The sequence below is a fragment of the Mugil cephalus genome, chromosome 11 (assembly GCF_022458985.1).
Source record: "Mugil cephalus isolate CIBA_MC_2020 chromosome 11, CIBA_Mcephalus_1.1, whole genome shotgun sequence".
NCBI classification, from domain to species: Eukaryota; Metazoa; Chordata; class Actinopteri; order Mugiliformes; family Mugilidae; genus Mugil; species Mugil cephalus.
The window spans coordinates 22,207,358-22,227,130 of NC_061780.1; the positions used below are offsets into that span (position 1 = coordinate 22,207,358).

Consider the following 19,773-nt stretch of genomic DNA (forward strand, 5'->3'; position numbering starts at 1 on the left):
AACTAAACTTATTACATTTTATAGCACAGGTGTCAAACATAAGGCCCTCGGGCTTCGTTTGGCCCTCCAGAGGGTCAAATCTGGTCCGGGGGATATTTTTCCTTTTGATCCGATACCAAGTAATATCAAGGCTAATATCCCGATACCGATATCGATACTTGTAGATCTCTATTAGTGTATATGAAAATGATGACTTTTAAAATGAACATTTGCGAAATATGATATGATAAAATCTATTTTATACATCTGCATAAGAATTTAACAAGCTGTCAAATATCAGACTTCTCTTTGATCGGATTAGTTAAAGACAATCTGTGCAAATCAACAAATCAACTGAAAATCTGAGCAAATCACATTTTAAAAAAAATCTCTCAAACAAAAATGAAAATAAGATCAGTCACTCTGACTTCAATATAATTCCTTTTGGACCAAACAAAGTGGTCTTTAGGTTAGATCTTGCCAGAACTTGAACGTTAACAACAAAAGTCACGTTCTACATGCTCTATAATTTCCCATTTATATGTTGTTGTTAAGAAACAACAGCGTGTTTTACTTTCTTACAGATTCCGTTGTCATAAAAGTATTAATATTTTTTTTGTGAAAGCGTATTTGGTATCGATCCATTCTAAAGAACACAAGGCAATATCGGAAGTATCGATATTTCTGCATCGATACGCACGTCCCTAACCTCTGCGCTATAGTGATTCCGTGTTTAAAAAAAATCCCGACACTTTCTGTCAGCACTTGAAGGCAGCATGCTGGGAGGATACAACCATTGCTATTAGAGCCGCCGTTGCCAACGATGCGATGCCTCGTCTCACGGATAAACCCGGGGCATAGGCACCTCCCGAGAGCCGCGGTAATTTATAAAGAGGCTGTGCCGTGCTGGGATAAGCCTCTTTTAGTCCGTCCCAGAATTACCCGAGGGACCCGGAGTAGTCTGACCGCGGAGCTTTTATGTTTCCCGAAGACGAGCTGGGGAGGTGAGCTGTAGTAACTTTAGCTTTCTCCATGCTACATGCTAACTGGGACTAGCCGTGTGATACTTAAAGCAGCACACCTGTGCACCTGAACGACGGCGGTTTACTGTGGTGGCATGTGTTTGTTTGGTGTAGAGTAATTGTGTTGTGCGGGCTCGCAACGTTGGAGAAGGAAAGCGGCAAACGTCGGTGTTAATGTGAGCTAGCGTTGATCAATCAATGAACAACGAGCTAGCGTTGCTAACGTGGGTTGGTGGTGCTACCCATGGTGCTACCCTCCGGGCCCGTTACCTATATTACAGCTGACTTATGAACTAGTCTGTTGCGGTTTCACTCATTGTTTTTTTAGACGAGTTTAAACTTCGGTTGCAGCGACACTAGACAGCGCATCGGGAGATTGTAGCTCGTAGGGTCAGTGGTGCAGCCGTCCTGTCAAAACAAGACCAAGCTCAGCCTCCTCACCACATCCAGCAAGGTGGACTTATGTATTCAGCTCTCTTCCACGCTGCTTAATGTGCAATTTATGCTTTCGTGTTAAATTGACGCAGAGGCTCATGCGTTAACGCAGACCATCGTTGCGTAAGTGATGTGTACCTCCCCAGAAATGTGATTACACGCCATGGCGACGCAGAGCCAAAGAGCTTTGGTGGTAGCTATTTCGGACTGCTTCTCCATCTCTGTGAATGTCAAATCAAATTGATCGTTTTGGATCAATAAAGAATTGAAAAGGTTATGCTTAATGTATATTTTTTGCACAGGGCTGCACACAGACGCTCAGCCTTTGTGAGACATTTATACTTGGTCTTCAGTCTGCCTCGCTCTGTAATACCACCCCAACACTAGTCGACGCTGGGTCTTTTTTGTCAGTCGGGTTAATTTTTGTTTCTACTTCCTGCTTCACTTTCAACCATGGCGACTGAAACGTTTCGTCCGAGCACGAGACAACTCCAAACCTCCTCAGCTAACCTTTCCGATTCTTTACTGATCCAAAACAATCAGTTCGAAAACCGCAAAAATGGTGAAGCAGCCGGTGATACTAAATCGGAAACATTCTACTACCAAGCATAAATTACGTATTAGCTGCGGAGATGTGGAGATACAGACATCTGTGTGACTTGTGTTAGTCGGAATTCGGCTGAAAATTCTTCCGATGTTGAATGTGAAGCAGGAAGTAGAAAGAAAAATTAATCCGACTGGCAAAAAAGAAACAACTAGCGTTTGGGAGGGCTAGCCAAACTGAATGTCAAGTATAAATATCTCGCACCGACAGTATAAATTATAAGTTCGTGTTAGTTTTGCAGATTTTAGGATTGCTGGTTGTGGATTATTACGTGGTACATTGAGGTTTAATGTGCTTTTCTTTTTAAAGATCCACCATGCTCATGTCATATTTTCTTTTCTTTTTTTCTTCTAGGATGTTGGAGCCATGGGTTTCTCCTTCAGCCTTCAATGAACTGAAATAAGCTGGATCCACACAACTCGGCCAACCTGCCCCTGCCCACAGCGGGGGCTCCCCTGTCCCCATCACCCTCTCCTGTTATGGCAGGCTTCAAGCGGGGCTACGATGGCAAGATCGCGGGCCTGTACGACCTGGACAAGACACTGGGCCGTGGCCACTTTGCCGTGGTCAAGCTGGCGCGCCACGTCTTCACTGGGGAGAAAGTGGCGGTAAAGGTCATCGACAAGACTAAGCTAGACACCGTCGCGACAGGCCACCTCTTCCAGGAAGTCCGCTGCATGAAGCTGGTCCAGCACCCCAATATTGTGCGCCTGTACGAAGTGATTGACACTCAGACGAAGCTTTACCTCATCTTGGAGCTAGGAGATGGAGGGGACATGTTTGATTACATCATGAAACATGAGGAGGGTTTGAACGAAGAGCTGGCTAAGAAATATTTCGCCCAGATTGTCCACGCCATCTCCTACTGCCATCGACTGCATGTGGTGCACAGGGACCTCAAGCCTGAGAACGTGGTGTTCTTTGAAAAACAAGGACTGGTAAAGCTCACAGACTTTGGATTCAGTAACAAGTTTCAACCGGGGAAAAAGTTGACCACAAGCTGCGGATCCCTGGCATACTCTGCACCGGAAATACTGCTGGGAGATGAGTATGATGCTCCAGCCGTAGGTATGCAAAACATGTAGTCTGATGAATGTTCCTTAAGTAATGAAATGAGTCACACTGTTAATTAGAACATGGCGTTGGAGAGTTACAGTGCAATGCTACCCGACAGGATGTGGGCTAGATTGGTGCTGCAACTCCCTCGTGAGCATATCTTGTCTCAACCAGTCGCAGTAATCATTTTTGTCTGTCATGACCCGCTGAATACTTTCAGGTGTATGGCCCAGGTTGTTTACTTGTGGCACCAACTTCGTGTCTGGTCCACTCAATAACTCAATAACACTTCAGCTTCTGCTAAAAAAAATTAAAAAAAAAACAGTTTCTATGTCAGCACACAGGTTTCTGACATCAAACTACACACAACATCTTCATCAAAGTCATAATAAACCCGGCTTCGACACTGTGGTGTAATGACTCTGGCTCTGTGGCTAGCACCTGTTTCACACATTTTAGTTGCACCTTGCTCTAACACCTCCGCCACTTGTATGTTTACCTGGGCCTCTTCAGTCGATTGAGTGCCAGGACCCCGTGTAACAGCGCATTCAGAGTTGGACTCGTGGTTATTATTATTATTTTTTTTAAATAGCAAGCTGCGTGTCCCAGCTTCACTGATCGTTTTGCCGACTTCCACAGGCCGCGTGCTACAAGGTCAGCCCTACTAGCACTGATGTCCATGGGTGTCCCATTGCACTGAATTAACTGTCTCATTGATTTTATGTGAGGACTGACAGAGTGCAGACAGGCAGATTGTGTGTCCTTCCGTGCCATGATGTGATATTTTTCCACATCAGGTAGCATCGGCGATGGCTGAAGCCTGGGACGAAGTCCAGCTCTTGAACTGGTTAATGAGATGTACCAAGTTAAGCTTGTTTTTCAGTCAGTCTGGTCGTGCTTGTGGTGCTAATCCTAAAGCAGTCTGAAATCTGTCTAGGGACGTTTGTACAAGTAGAGTATGCTGTCAAAGATCTGCACATTTTCAATTGTAGTTCTGTTAAACCTGAAGTGTGCAGCTCATGGGTGTGGAAACTGTGGTTACTGTGTAATAAACACGTACACACCATCGCAAACCCACGCATTACATTTCAATATTGTGTGCTTGACTGTGAGCAGTGGATGCAGGCAGCAGTGCGTTGCTCTGTTTTCTAGTCAGCCAAATTGTGTTGTGTGTTATTGGAAAAAATAATGATTATAAATAATTGGTCGAATAATACTTGTCACAGTAAAACAAAGCTGCACTGGAAACAATCGTGGTCTATATTTAAGCATGAGACTTAAATGTGTACCAGAATAAGTCTCAGCAAGCAAATGCATCTCATTTGTTTGGGGGTAGGGCTGCAGCTATTGATTGAGTACTCTACCAATAATTACTTCGGTTAATTGGATAAGAAGTACTTTATTTAAACCCAATAGTTAACATACAAAAGAGATTACAAGACAAGTTTCCTTCAGGGCTGCTAATCACACCAGACAAATTACATAAATATCATCCGGGGCTTTGGGTGGACAGTGTCTTGTGACATATTGTTAGTTTTCAATAGATAAATAGAGTAAAATGAAAGGTATTGTTAGTTACAGCTGATAATATTAAGGTTGTCCCTTTTGGCGAATAGTACACAAAGCCCAGACAGGATTCCAGATAAAGGAAATGATACACCACCTGTAACAAAAGCGGAGTTGATAGCGATAGGCTACAGTCAATGAGAATGGGCTACGCTAACAGCCATTCATGCTGAAACAAGGTGATCTGAATGTGATTTCCTGGAGTTTGTCCAGAAATCCTTTCACAAATAATACATGAACAGATATGGTTCGTGCTAAATTATAATTCCTGGCTGACCAACATTTAATATTGACATAACTATAGCAGATGGCAAATCACGGCTATTGTTCCTTCACGGACGTACTGCAAAGACTGTCAGCTAAGCATGTTATAATGCATAGCAATACTTAGCCTCTTTACATGGCCTTGAGTGTGAGACTGAAAGTGTACAGTTAAGCTTCGCCTAGCACTCGCTGTAGTACTTTATAATAGCGTATCACATTGCTGGGCCTGCTGCAGTGTTTAGGTGAGCATGCGAAGACCGGCAGTCATCCATTACCCTGTGTCATCATTGCCGGTATTAAACTGTGTGGAAGGTGGTGCAGGGAAACGTGAGAAACATTTAGTATTTCTATCATCTAGTCCAATGTGTGCCTTATATACTAGTTTTCCGCCATTTGTGCAGCTGTGTACTTTCCCTCTAAAATATATGCAATGTACTACTACTAATTGCTAGTCCACATGCAGCTCACCGTACAGCATTGTGCTGAGCTGTTTAGTAGGTCTAAAAAATCTGAGCTTTCTGCCAGGTGGCTGCTGTGAGAGATCTACTTACCGGCACCAATAGTAATTGCATAGGTACTACTTCTGACTGTTACACAGCCGCAGACCTCTCCAGTCGTGCTGAGAGTACTTTGAACCATTGATGGTTGTACTCTGGTTCTGTTTTTTTGTCTGCACCACAGTGCAGTTTAGTCAAGTACTGCAGTGGCCGCTATGGGACTTTGTGATGCTGTGGTCAAAGCCATTAGCTTCATGTGTTTGTTCCTCTGAAAATGAGTGCAGTGAGGTGAACGGGTTTATTGTTTGCACGTGTGCAACCCAGGCCACAGAAAAGGTTTGCTTCTGGTTTTCTAGTGACCATCCCCGGGGAGAAGCATCCTGTTTGTGAAGTCGGTGACAATATTTGTTTGATCTCTAGGGGTTTACGTTGTGTTAGGAATGTTCCAGTCAAGTGTCATTGCCCCGTGATCTCTTAATAATCAATATCGGCCGATCCGTGTCCCAATGTGACGGGAACATTATTATTTCGAATGACTATCTCGTACTACCACATCACCAAACATCCACAATTGCATCATTTACAAGTTGCTGTCTGACCGACTTCATTAAGGCACTTAACAGACTCGGTAGACATGATCACGCAATTTTGGTTCCTCACCTTCTGCTCTGTTGCTAGCAAACTACCACTAAAAGAGAAGAGGAAGTTTTCTTCTTCTTTTTTGTGGTTTTTCGGTAGATTTGATGCTAGCCCCCGAAGAGGAATAAGGAATCTTGACGCTGCATGGACGTGGTATTGGTTTATAGCAGACCTGAAATAAAGAACTGCAAAAGATGAAGCATGACTGAAGCCTGATATCGATGAGGACGTCCCTGTACACCGGAGAATGAATTTGTTCATTCACCTGGGTACATTTTTGATCTTATTGTAGATGCAATTGCTTTGTATCTTAGGCTACAGCTAGAAAGCTCTTAACTCACGAAAACGTCCGGTCTACAAGTAGCCATTTATGAGCCATATCAACCCATTTGCCGCTCTATGTGACCGTGTCCCACAGAGCTTTTTAGTGGGCATCAGAACTGCGCCTCTAGACGGCAGCCAGAGGGGCTCTTAATTGCAGTCCTGGTTACTGTTGCTCGCTGCCAGTAGATGGGAAGAACAGTTAATCCTTGCTATTGTTTGGACTGGGCCAGGAGAGGATGAGAGAGGCAGGATGCAGCGATTATACAGTCCTGTGTTGACACAGACTGGCTGGCTTGGATTAGAAATCATTCATCTGGTTCCTACCACTGGGCCAAAGACCAGCTTCCTCTTAAAGTGCACCGTTTTCCACCGAAAACAAAGTATTTGTATATCTTTCTACTAAACGGAGTAATATTTATGCACTTACTCTTTTGGACAGATGTGTTTTGTCGTGAGTCATATTTGCATGCTCAGAATTAGGTGGGACATCACCGCGGCTGGAAAACTTTGCTCTCTACGTGCTCTATGGGTGCACGAGGAGCCACATTCTTATACACGAATATCCTCCCTGCAATTAAAGTGGGCTCTTCACTTGATGTGTATAACATGCATGTTGCTTTGTTGTGGTTTTCATGTTACATAAAGCCCTGGTCTATTTGCTCGGCGTTACAGATGCGTTAAATGGCCAGGGTCAGAGAAAGCCTCTGTTGGCTTTTGTTTCATTAGCAGCGGAGTAGATCCAGTGGAAACAAAGATGATGGCGTATGCTACTTATATAAATGCTCTGCAGTTTAGCGTTGTCATTAAGTGTTTTCCTCTCTGTGGTGGCGTTTGTCCCAGTAAATCTGTCTCATCTCTGGATTGTGAGTCAGGGATTTGAACCCTTTTTTGTGTTGAAAGTGATTTCTGGTTAATCACAGTAACACAGAGCAGGTTTCCCATTGACACAACAACTCTGCGAATAGGAGACTCCAAAATGAAGAGTCTTGTCCTTGTTCCTATTGACAGGTCACGTTTTATTTTTTTGCCTTCAGGCTAGTCGCAGTGTTATTCAAGTGGACATTGTAGACATAGACAGAACCAACATGTAGCACACTGACTCTGACCCATTTTCTCACTAGTAGTGTCATTAAGAGGCAAAGTGAATATGTTTCTTCCATGGCAGAAAGACTCCTGCAAGTTAAACTGGTCTGACTGAACCCTTTCATTGGCCACTAAGTGTGAAAGACTCCCTTGGACATGCTGAGCTAGCAACAACGATGCCACACTCTGACTACACCAGATTACGCTGTATTTCTATGTGATAACATGGTCACTTTGTCAGAATAGGCAATTATAGATCTAAGGTTTGCTGTGACTTGGCCAAGAGACATGAAATTCTGAAAGCAGGTTAGTAACTGAGCAATCATAGCTCTGCATTTTCAAGACCTGATTCTCGGAACGGAAACTAAAGCAAGACAGATGATATTGCTGTATGACGTTGTGGCCAGAGGTGGGGCTGCCACAAGCGTTTATTTTGATAATCAACAAGTCGGTGATTATTTTTGCGTTTAGTCGACTGATTGGATCATACGTAAAATTGCAGCTTATCACCAGCGTGCAGCTACTCTTATGTAGCCATCATTAGCTTTCAGCTTGTTGTGTTTAAGTTATGTGCAAACTGAAAATAAAGACAATTAATTAACATTTTTAGCTGTAAATGCTTAGTGCATTTAAAAATGGAACCAAAAATTACGCACTGTGGATAGTTGCACTATGAAGTGTTAACATTTACAGCTATAAGTGACACTGATGTTGATGATAATATTGGTTAACCAGCCAAGTATCTTACTGAGATGAGTGTCGCTTGTCGTCAGAAATTGAACCTAGTCACAACGTGCTTCCTTTTCTGATGCTCGTGCGTCACCATCATGCTGCCGTGAAAGGAAAGTTCTACCTTGCGGATTTTGCGTTGCACATTCTTCTCTTTTATAGTCGTGGTGAAAAGCTCCCAAACCTTCGAGCCTGTTAGCCAAGTCACGGACAGAAAGGCAGACAAGGCAGCGGAAGGTGTTGTTGTCCCTGTGTTGGTCATTGTAACACGTTGGTCGTTGTTCTGCAGAATACATGGTGTTGGAGGTGTCCAAGATATTTACTGTCCCCCCCACATCTTTTATTTGTGGTTATTATCATGGTCATATTGTCTAATCTGAAAGTAGCTGAAAGCTACAAAACCCGCATTTGTTAATCTGTCAATTAATATGTTACGCGTTTATGTTGTCTAGTCGTCTACCCCACTTTTTAAAATTTAATTTCCAGGAATAACACGTGTTATTTTCAGGCCACTATGGCAGAGGAACTCTAGGCTTATATCCTGTTCAACTGCCGAGGGAAATGTGAGTATGTGTGCGTGTGTGCGCTCCATTTAAATATCTTTGAGGTGATACTTGGTGAAGAAGCCTCGCAGCGAAGCTAAATGTCAAGGGGGGGTAGTGAGAAGCCTGTGCATGAGTGTTGCATGTGAATGAAGTCGGGAACACACATGCATCGCGCTCCGTTTCCATTTATACCTGCGTAACTAATGAACCAGCGAGCTGGCAGGTCTGGTCTAGTTCTTCATGTGAGCTGCAGCTTGAAAGTTTCCAGGAGCATCTGGAGCAACCTACAGTGTGTGCGCGAGGGTTGCTCCGGCTTCATGCGCCGACTTGTGGATGTGCGCTTTCTTTTTCAGCCCCGGATTCTTGAAGTCGTCGAGCAGCAGTTCACAGGGTTCCCCTTGCACCTGTTGCATTAGTTTCACAGCATAAGAGTACAGTAAAAGACAGTGGGTAACTTGATCTGCTCCTGTGTTACTGTCTGTGATAGAAAGCCAAGGAAGGTTTTCGAGGGCCTACTTAGGCACCGTGACTGTCAGGCGGTTATGGTGGGGATTAGTCAAACCTAGCCGGGCTCCTGAGGGAGACACATGTGAATGGATGGGGTGACAGATGCCAAAGCTTGCGCATGGCGCGCTATCCCAAGAAATGAGGACATGCACTGAGTCAAAGCTTCCACTGCCGGACTGAGTTTCAGGGCGAAAGCCCACATTGCTAACAGGTGAAGCGCTCCTGTTTCTTGGAGGACAGATTTATTCACTATGAATTTAACTTTTTCTTTTCTCTCGACAGTCGGTGTTGTTTCCGAAAGATCTTGTTTTGTGGTTTTGTTGACGCTGTAATGATTCTACAAACCCTTTAACAGCATGAGTATGCACCAATCAGGCGTAACATTATGACCCCTTCTGCCTCCAAAACAGTTGTGACTCATCAGGCCTTTTGAAGTGCACTATGTTGGGTTTTGAACGGTAAAAGTAAGCTGACAGTTTGGGGTACACAACAAGTCATTAGCTCATTTTTTCTTGCAGGCTTGTGTGGTTGCCAAGTACAGACTGCACAGTGGGGACTCTTCACTCTGAGGGCAGGAGACTGACATTAGTTTCAGGACTCGAGCTGAAAATTGTAATATTCAGATTCAGAAAACTTTATTTGTCCCCAGGGGCCAATTAAGGACGTACAGAGCAGGCAACAGCACCACAAGACTGAGTGGAAAATAAATTGGTATATAAAATATTTATTCCAGTTCGTTTATTCTATAGGGCTCAAAGAGCCACATGATAGTGCAATGCATTGTGCATCACAAGCGCCATTTGTAGGATCAAAGGTTGTACAATGGTGCTCCATTCACAAATCTACCATTCCATTCAGGCCAGTAGTTGTGTCGGGAAGGGCCGAATGTCCTGGTATGTTCGTCTCACGGTTTACACCAGAGCAGCAAGTTTTTCAGTGTCATTTTACCAACCTGTCTCCATGGCGTTGCTCCGGTGCCGGAGAAAAGATCATTATTCGCCTAAAATTGGAATCTAAAACCATTAAAAAGTGAAATATCGTTGAACGAAGCCGTTTGTGGTGTTAGCCGAAGAGAAGAGCGGCTCAATCGGAGTCACCGCACCATTTTATATCGCTTTACATTAACACTAACATATGCTAATCACACGCTAAAAGGACAACAACAAAACACAAGCGTGGCGTCCCGCTAAGCCCACAATGCATTGTGGTTTTTGTCCAATGCTACGTCACCCTTTTGAGCTCTATATGACTCTAGAGGTGAAAATGGCGCCTTTGGATTTCTGCTGGACAGAACTGTTCTCGTTCTGTTGTTTTGCCCTCTTTAACTGTGGCACCTGTAGACCAACAGAGCACTTGTTACCCTCAGTCAGTCTTCTGTATCTGCTGCACACTACATGTATCTCACAACCATGAAACCTTCACTCAGCCAGAGCAAGCTGAAAGTGCACTTCAGAATCATTAAAACAGCAGCCGTGGTTAGATCTCTATGCTGTGAGGTTGATAATGGTGAATCTTCTGTTTGGACCATAGCTGGTTGGTTGTATGATACTGCTTTTATCTAAACTTTATGGCAAATGAGAATAAATGTGCAGTATTTGTTAAAAATGTTCACAATATTCCAAGGTTAATCTCTTTCAGTGTGTTTTCATGTAGCGGCGTACCACTTTAAATGTGACCTTTCTTCTTCTTCTATGATAAAGTGACACGGTGGAACAGAAGCATAACATAAGAACAAAGATCTATTCTTGTTCCTGTTGAATAAAACAATATCTTCTCCAGTCTTCTTTTAGAGAAATGGGGTGTGATCCACAAAATATGTGCAAGCTTTATGGTTCATATCTGCGAACACCGATAAAAAGCCAAAGCTGTTTCAACCGTGTCTTTTCTAAAACGAAAATGCACCTTGTGGTTTTGTAATTTCCTTCAATCTGTGCCCTGTCTTGCTCTACAGGGTGACTCTGAAACACGAGGCAGTTGAAGTTTGCTGCTTTTTTTTTTTTTTTTGTTGTGGTTTTGGAGCGGTGACGGAAGCTAGCGTCAGAACCTGGAGGAATCACATTTGTTGTATGCATTTGTGTCAGGTGCTGTCACGGGTTCATGGTGCTGCTACGCTTTTATGAAACTAAACTTTTTTTTTTTTTTTGTCGTCAGTAGCTGCAGCTGCTACTACACAAACACGTCGTGTACCAACAAAACTCAGACAGGTCTGCGATTCCAAATCTGTCATTCAAAACCCAGCTTTGTTTAATTCAGGTCACTGAAGTGCACAGCTTCATCCGACACACATCCTAGTTAGCAAATCAGTTTAAAGTGGGGTAAAAAATATTGTGCTGAAGCCGCATCGTCCACCGCCAGGGTTTACGTCTCGATCTGTGTCTTATCCGGTGGATATGTGATGTCTCACATGGATCAGTCTACCAGGCTCAACCCTATTTTCTAACACTTTCATTTAGCCACCTCGCTTTAGCTCGTCCTAGCCTGTACTCTCCTGTCGTGCCCCTTCGTTTCCATCCACTTCCCAAAGCGCAGCCCAGGTTGAGCTGGCAGATGTCTGGTCCACTCTGGGTCTGACACATCTGCTATTAATACACTCGCCGAGCTGCTGAGTGGGACAGGCACTCTCTCGATGACTTATCCCAAAGTTCACATCCCAGATAAAGCAGCCAGCACGGTACATCTGGCCAGCACTCGGTGAGCCCGACAGTGAAACAGGCAGCTGTGTTTTCGCTTGCTCTAGGTATCTCTTTTCCAAAGCCACGTTCTGCTGCCAGTTTGTTTCTTAATCATAGACTAATCAGGGTTTAGAGACCTCTCTCTAAGAAGAGCGGGACGAAAGAAAGGAAATGATGTTGGCGTTAGTTCTGCTCAAAGACGGTGCTCCTGTTCTTATTATCACAGTAGGACAGCAAGTAGGCACTGAAAGAAAAGGTGATTCGTTGTAATTATTCCTCCCAGTGATCCATGACAAATTAGAGGGGGCGCTGCTGTGTGCAATGAGGCCTATCACTCTGTATCATCACAGGCCACTGGCTAGGTTTTGCTGGCTGCTTGGTTCGCCAACTGACTGACTTGTTAATAGTCGGTGATAATATGTTTGTGTTGGCTTTGATCCTGACGCTGCTTCATACCAGTAGATTTGAGAGTTTGTGGTTTCGAACCAGCGGTGCATATTCTTGAACTCGATTTTCAGGCTAGACTGAAGGTCATCCTTCTGGAAACACCTTAGAGGAGACAGATGCACATTTCCACTTCATTATCACTGCTCCGAGGCCGTTCTTGCAAAAACTGTGTTATTTTCAGTTCATAAACAAATGTATTTATAGCGTCCAGGCCGTCGTATTCGCTGTGTTTTCACCCGTTTTGGATGAGCCTAATGCACCGTCCAAAACTTCTGCATTTGTCACATTACGCACGCTGAACCAAAAAAAGCATTTTTCTCTTTATGGATTTACTGGCAAAGGAGTCCAGCAACACCTGGGAAAGTCTAGGAGCACCATAGGTTAATTTTATCCCGCTCACATGTGCAAAGAGTCGACAGGAAGTCTCAGTTGTGCGCGGTCTCTCTTCACATCCTTGACTGAGAGGAACAATGGAACCAGTCTCGGCAACAACATGAGCTATAAAGGCTATAGAATAGACGGCTGTTTGTGGGAAAAGGTCAAAGTCTGGCAGGAAAGACGTTTAAGTCTAAATTACTAAAACATGATATGTTAAGTGATCACATCGTACCTAGTTAGGACTTCAGATCATTCAGCAGAGTTTATCCAGATCGCAGTTCCCTTTAAGATCACATTGAAATACTTAATTAGTGGTGATTAGCATCACTTATGAGATGACATATCAGATTTTTGTCTCATTTCCTCACTGATAACAGTCTTGTCAGCTCTTGGGTTGTTCTTGCATTTCCGTTACTTCGTGTTTGTGTCTGACTACATGCAGAGCTACTGTCAAACATGCATGTGTAGCAGGTATGTAGAAACTAATTTTAAATTGCATTTTGCTCCTCTGTGTCCGACAAATTGCCATGATTTGTGTCAACAAAATCAACAAAATTCCACACTGTAAAATGTGAAATAAAGAGAAAATATCTTCTCTTTAAAGCTTTGTTTTCCGGTGCCAGGAACAAACACATTTTTGTGCGAGTGTTCAAGGCCGTGTCTGAAGTTATCTCTATTTATGTATGCTAAAGCTAAAACGATGACGCTCCGTAATTGTGTGAAATCACAAATTACGGTTGAGTCAGTAAAACACTAAGTCTCTGACACAGAGTGAGAAAAGGAGCATTTATTTCAGATGCAGTCTCAGGGGAAGTCAGGTTCACGGATATTATCTATAGCTTTTCAGAACAGCTACTAAACGGTGGTGAACTAAACTGGAGGTGAAATTATTTTGTCAACAGTGTAATCGTAATTTAAATGCGGGGGGCCTTGATCATATTAGCGGCGACGCTAAGAAAAGCTACAGTATGAAACCAAACTGTTCATTACAGCGTTTCTCCACGCTGGTCTGGTGCAGCTCTTACAACACGCTGCCCTGTTATTGCTACTGTGGCTGCTGTCATTTCAAACTGCTCGGTGGTTCATCAGAGCGAAGCGCCCGAATGCAAAGCAGCGGAGAGAAAAAAAGATGCCAAGACAAAAATCCCACAGTCGCTAATTAAAGAATCATGGTGCTGCAGCAAGACGGAGAGCAGAAGGAGGAGAGGACGTTCAGGGGATTGCAGATGTACGTGTTTCCCGGGGAAGGATGCGCTTGGAACCTTTCTGATGTGGTTTTGGCTTCGGGAAAATGCAGCGAGAAGAGTGGGATTGATTTGGTATGACTTGATCAGACAATAGTGAGGAAGTAATAGTGAAATCAAACTAATAAGTAAGGGGAAAACCCCATTCATGTTTCCTTAAAGAGCGTGGTTTGTTTGTTTGTTTGAGGCTGTTTGAGATGAGAATTCAGGAAAAATATTAGAAAAGTTCCAACAAGTGTGTAGTTGCACTAACTGCTTGGTTGGCTGTAGCAAATATGAATTCCAGCTTCCCCTGTTTGTAAATCCCTCGGGAACCCACCACTTAAAATGTAAATGTGAGATATAATTGCTGGTTTACATGCTTGACTTTGCCAGACTGTGTGATATTGATGTGTGCTGCAGGTCCGCCGTGTTATTGCTTGCCAGCGTGTGTGTGTGTAGACAGATTTGCCAGAGGGCCACAGAGAAGCACTTTTCAGCCTCTAATTTGCGATGGGGAGCAAGCGTTGCTATGGTAATGGATGCTGCGAGTGCGAGTGAGCCAGGTGTGAGGTAGTACTACTGAGGTCCCTTGGGATCCCTGCCTCTCCTCCTCCTCCTCCTCCCCTTACCCTCTTTCAGCTACAGCTTAGGCCAGACTTGAGCACATGATCTGCATGCAAAAGACCACGCAAACAATCTGAATGCTCAAGCTGAAGCTAAAGCTAGCGATGATAGTAATTCCAGAGCACATGCGCAGCACATCATTGCAGGGTCAAGCTCTTTGACCCCGGTTATGGCAACAGTTTTGTTCAGTAGTTTTTATATGTAGAGCAGCAGGTCCCCTAATGGCCTGAGTTTGCCAAGCCATGAAATATGTTTCTCAGACCAGATCAAAGGCTGTGGTGGATTGTGAGAAACTCCAGCAGCAGAGACGTCTACATCATGTAGTTTGTAAGAAAAACGCTCGGGGAATTAAACGTCGTGAGGCAAACCTGGCTCTGAAAGCATTTTTGTAAAGTTAATGTTAAGCCAGGGCTGAACGGCAGTATTTATGATGTACCTCTGTGTTTAGGAAAGGATTTGAATACCATAGGCACTTTCTGTTAATAGATTATAATGTTTCACACACAGACTTTATTTTACGCCACCCAGGTAATTTTCTCCACGGCCGAGCAATTTTTGCATTTACGTTTTTATTTTTGTTATGTCTGTTAAAGAGAATGATGTGATCCACAACTGATTAACTGGTGTTTAATCTCCTCTGCCGTAACTGTTCTGCTACGTCGCATCATGTGCGTAGAAGGTTTGAAGACCCAAACATTTATCAAACATACGTAACTCTAAAGCTGAATGTTTTTTTAAATCCTCAAAAGGATTCAGCCTATAAGTGCCACAAAGAGTCTGAACCGCAGGTATTAGCGAAAAAACAGAAGGCGCACGTTGAAAAGCTGAAGAGTCTGACCGGTGTGATTTGATATCCAATTAATATGGTTTGGATATTTCTAGTCTGCGATCGGTGCTGAAGCAGGAACAGAACATAAGGATGAGACATCTGCAGCTAATGAAGAGAGATGGGGGAGATTAGAAGGACGGCATTCGGCCAGATAAACCCACACAGACTTCCTGTTGGAATATTTTACCTTTGATGATACAGGTAAGTTTGCCTGAACGGATGCAGCTGTTCTCACGGTTTTGCTCCAAACTGAACCAGGCATTTAATCCCAGCAGTTTGTGTTGTCCTATATATCTCGGATACCAGTGGTTTTAAAGTATGAATGGTTGTGCTATACTGAAATATGTTGATTCACTGTTGCTTTACATAGTTTTTCTCTTACATATATGTATCCTCATATTATGAGGCAGTTCATTGACTTTGGCTTTAACTCTTAACACTATGACATAACAATAAATTGACATTGTCTGTGAAAGATCTAGTCTTTCTGCATAAATAAATAGATTTTCTTTTTGAAAAGCTTGTACTGTGAGTAAAACAAACTATTTCAACATGCCACCTTTCGGCTCTGGCACATTGTGAAAGTGTTGTTGACAAAAAATATGAATCACTTTAAGGTGATACCCGTTTGCTTCAGACCGTAATTGTGAATACGAGTCATAAAGCGAACGCAGTGTGAGTAGTTTAGGGATGAGGGATATTAAGTCTCTTTCACATTCAAGGCAGGAGAGAAGCCATCATGCAAATGTAAGACAACATGAGGCGGGAGATGCCTGGGAGAGAGAGAGCGGCGCTTTATTCTGGGGCTCTGGCCCTCATCCATATTCAGCAACAGCAGCTCTGCTCATCACTAAGAGCCAGCATATTTTTGGCACTCCTTCCTCTTTCACCTTCTCTCTCCCATTGTCTGAAGCTGCTGGGGAGGTGCTGCACTGGTACGACACAAAGCCTTTCAGACACTCTTCTACCTGTGGTAGCTGCCACGGTGCAGAGCTGCTGAAAATGTAGGCTGCTCCTCTCTATCTGTGTTTTATTGTGGGTCCTTCTGCTTGGACCATGCCACAGTAAAGCATGGACAAACAGAATTCTCTGTGTTGCGACAGAGTTTTGATAGGCAGCTATTGCCTTTACCCCTCTAATGTGTTTGTTTTTTTTTCTCTTGTGGTGAATTCTTGTAGAACCCGTTCCTTTTTTACGGTTCAAGCCAAACTTTCAACTAAACCAGCATTCCACCGCCGTTTGCTTTTGGTGTAGGTGCTTTTCTCCGTGGCCTCCGATGTTGGATGACTCCTCGTAATCCTTCACTCCGCATTTACAGAAAACCACTCGAACCAACAGCGAAATGGCACCAACAGCCTTCAGTCATTCACGACGCTGACTCCACAGTTCTCCTGTACATACGTGCTTTTAAATTATTGTGATTATTATGATTATGAGCGTCACTGCATTCTATTCTGGTCATAAAGAGTACGGTGAGCAGCACTGCATTTAGCAAAGAAGCAGCAGGTGCTCTGCCTACATGTCTGCATACAATAGGAGGTGTTCAATGTCCATCGTTTTCGAAGAGCCCAATACACAACTGTTGTGTGTGATGCACAGGCCATTGTGCCGTCAGCGTGGACGCCGATTAACCTCGAAGCTTGTTGCTCCTTCAGACTGTGAGGTGAAGGACTCGGAAAGTAAGAGATATCTCACTTATTGTCCCCTCAGTAAGTTCAGCACCATTCTTTTCGCCGTCAAAATGATTACTCGGTCCATTCACGTGCGATGACTTTGGAGGCTAACAGCGCCCGATTGTTAAATCGGAATGAAAAGTGGATCAAATGTGCTGAGCGGCGGCTCTGAGCAGGATACGCGGAAATTAGATTTCTTATTTGTGAAATTCAGGTGTCACTCCTTTCCATTGTGCGGTGCTCCCCGAGCTTTCTAAGCTGCTGTCACGCGCTGCCAATCCCCGACAGTTTTTAACCGGCAATTGTGTGAATACGTCCAATTTGCCGCAGGCTGTCTCAGAATCATTTGCACAAAGAGGGAGGATATCTGCAAGGGAGATGCATCACGGAAGCTTTTTTGTCTTTTCCAGGCGCCCTGAGTTCATCTCTCTTTATTCCGAACGCACAAAACACACAAGGTTGTAGATGGAAATGTCTTATTAGTAATGTTGACAATGGGCTACTGTAGAAATTTTGTAGATAGAGATGCTGAATGTCAAACGCAGAGTTGAGCGCTTCGCTAACAAAGGCTGGGTGACTGCAGAGCAAATTGTGATTCAGAACTTGTATGAAACATGGCAAGGAAATTGTCCCTTTCGCACAAAAGCCTGGCATTTGAGAAAGTAAAGTCAGCTTGTGACCTAGCTGCTGCGACACGAGGGGGATCAGTCGTGCGATTGGAGGAAGGAGCTGTGTGTCAGTCTTGTTATCTGTCTTCTACCTTTCCTGCTTGCTCAGTGTTTTTTTTTTTTTCCCTGAAAGTATCCAGATGAAACTGGTCCAAAAAAAGTTCCATCTCCCTTTAGTTTCTCTCACTCACCCACTCATGTTCTTTCTTTCGGTTTCCTTTTTTAGCCTTGTTGGGTAGTAGGTAACATAAGTATTGCACACACACTATACTTTACTTTATAATTGCTTTGCTGAACTTTGGTCTCCCCGTTCAAGCCGATGTGAGTCATTAGAGCAAAGCTGTCCCTTCAATTTTTAATAGCTCCACAACAAAGAAAAGCCACACCGGTGGGTATTTCAACTTTGTCCTTGCTGGCAGTCATTATTTGGACTGCAGTCCCTCTTTTATCCGGAACATCAGACATGTTTCTTGGACGCTTGCTGCGTTTATTCTTCCTGAACTCCTGCACGTACGCTTTACATGTCACCACCCTCTTGGCAGATTTGGTAGCTCAGTCCTGAATAGCGAATCCCTTATCAACACTATTATCACCCCTTTTTTGGTCTAGAAAAAGTGGGTGTTCGTGGTTTTGTGTAAAGCAGTTTTTATTGAGTTTAGAAACGAGAGATAAGAGCTTGTGTGAGTAAACAAATAGGAAACTAGTCAATGGATCCTCACTAGCGCTGCTCTGCTGAGGCTGGAGATTATCCAGCACGTGGCTCTCTCTGTATTTATGCCGTGCGTTGTCATCAAATGCTTCATCATGTCGGTGGTGTTTCCACCCTTGCTGGAAATTGCCGTGCTGCATAAATTCTGGTGAAGTGAAGCCACACTACCATCGCGTCTTCCTTGTCGTCTCGTGATGTGAATGACGTACTTCGATGTAAAGATTCTTCTTCTTTCGCTTTATGGCGGTTACCAAACGACATCCATCTGGACTGGGACGTAAAAAGAATTGATAAGCATGAAAGCTAATGATATCGATGAATTGAACCTTTTGGGACCGGTTATCGATGTCCTGAAGAAGACCAAATAGGAGATGAGGGCGACCCAGAGACCTGGTTCCTCTTTGTCTTGAATGTCCTTCACATAGTTTTGAGATTTGAGGAGGTAAAGCTTTTAAATGAAATATTATGCAGACATCCAGCACGTTTTAAAGAACTTTTGCTGCAAGTGTTATTCAATACGGAGTCATTTCAAACACCTTAGTGTCTGACCCGATGTTACCTTTAAGGGATAACCTCACGGTAACCATGGAAACTGCCGCACAAGCAGCAGACACCAACAACCGTTAAATACATTTAATGAAAGAGTGGCTGTGACGATGAGCCCGTGAACCACGAGTCTCCTACATACGTTCGAGGCGGGAGCTGCGACGTCTCCACCAGACCTCCAGCTGTCGCGCCGAGTGCTTTCTCCACTCTTTCTGCCTGTCGGTGACAGCACCACTTAAGCCGATGTGATCAGGGCACATGTGTGTGAGAAAGGCCTGAAGAGTGTCTGAGGGCTCTTCAGGTTGACAGCTCTGTGAGTGTTGGTGACAGTCTGCCCCTTAATGTGTCCACGGTTGTGCCTTTTTTGCACACTGTGATCTTAGAGTAATAAATCTGTGGAAATTATAGGTAACCTCCTCAAAGTACTTTTTTGTGCTGCCGATGTTGACTTAATATTTTCATGGAAACAAAGTGTGTTTTGTTTTTTTATGCTTTTATATTTAGGGCTTGTTCAGACCTTCCGTTATGATCGGATCTGGGGAATCCAGTTGTATTTGAGAGATCCTCTGGAGCTGGTCTGGTTCGCATGTGTCCACATTCCTTTCATTGTGTGAATGCACAATCTGTCCTGAGTCACATTAACTACCACCTACGCAACAGGAGACGCACTAGTATTATAAATGATCACCTAAAAATGAAAGACAAAACAAAAAAAAATGTCCTTTCATCAGTAGTTAGAGCCTTTTAAAAT

General features: G+C 43.7%; 1 protein-coding gene across 1 annotated transcript in view; it reads left to right on the top strand.

The window, feature by feature from the left end:
• The first annotated feature begins 763 nt into the window (after positions 1-763).
• The window catches only part of snrka (SNF related kinase a), a 47,205-nt gene continuing 28,195 nt past the window's right edge, over positions 764-19,773 (top strand). Inside the window, exons 1-2 of the mRNA XM_047599711.1 lie at positions 764-983; positions 2,395-3,108. Coding sequence (XP_047455667.1) covers positions 2,520-3,108 — 589 coding nt within the window. The 5' untranslated portion in view covers positions 764-983; positions 2,395-2,519. The remainder of the gene's footprint in view (positions 984-2,394; positions 3,109-19,773) is intronic.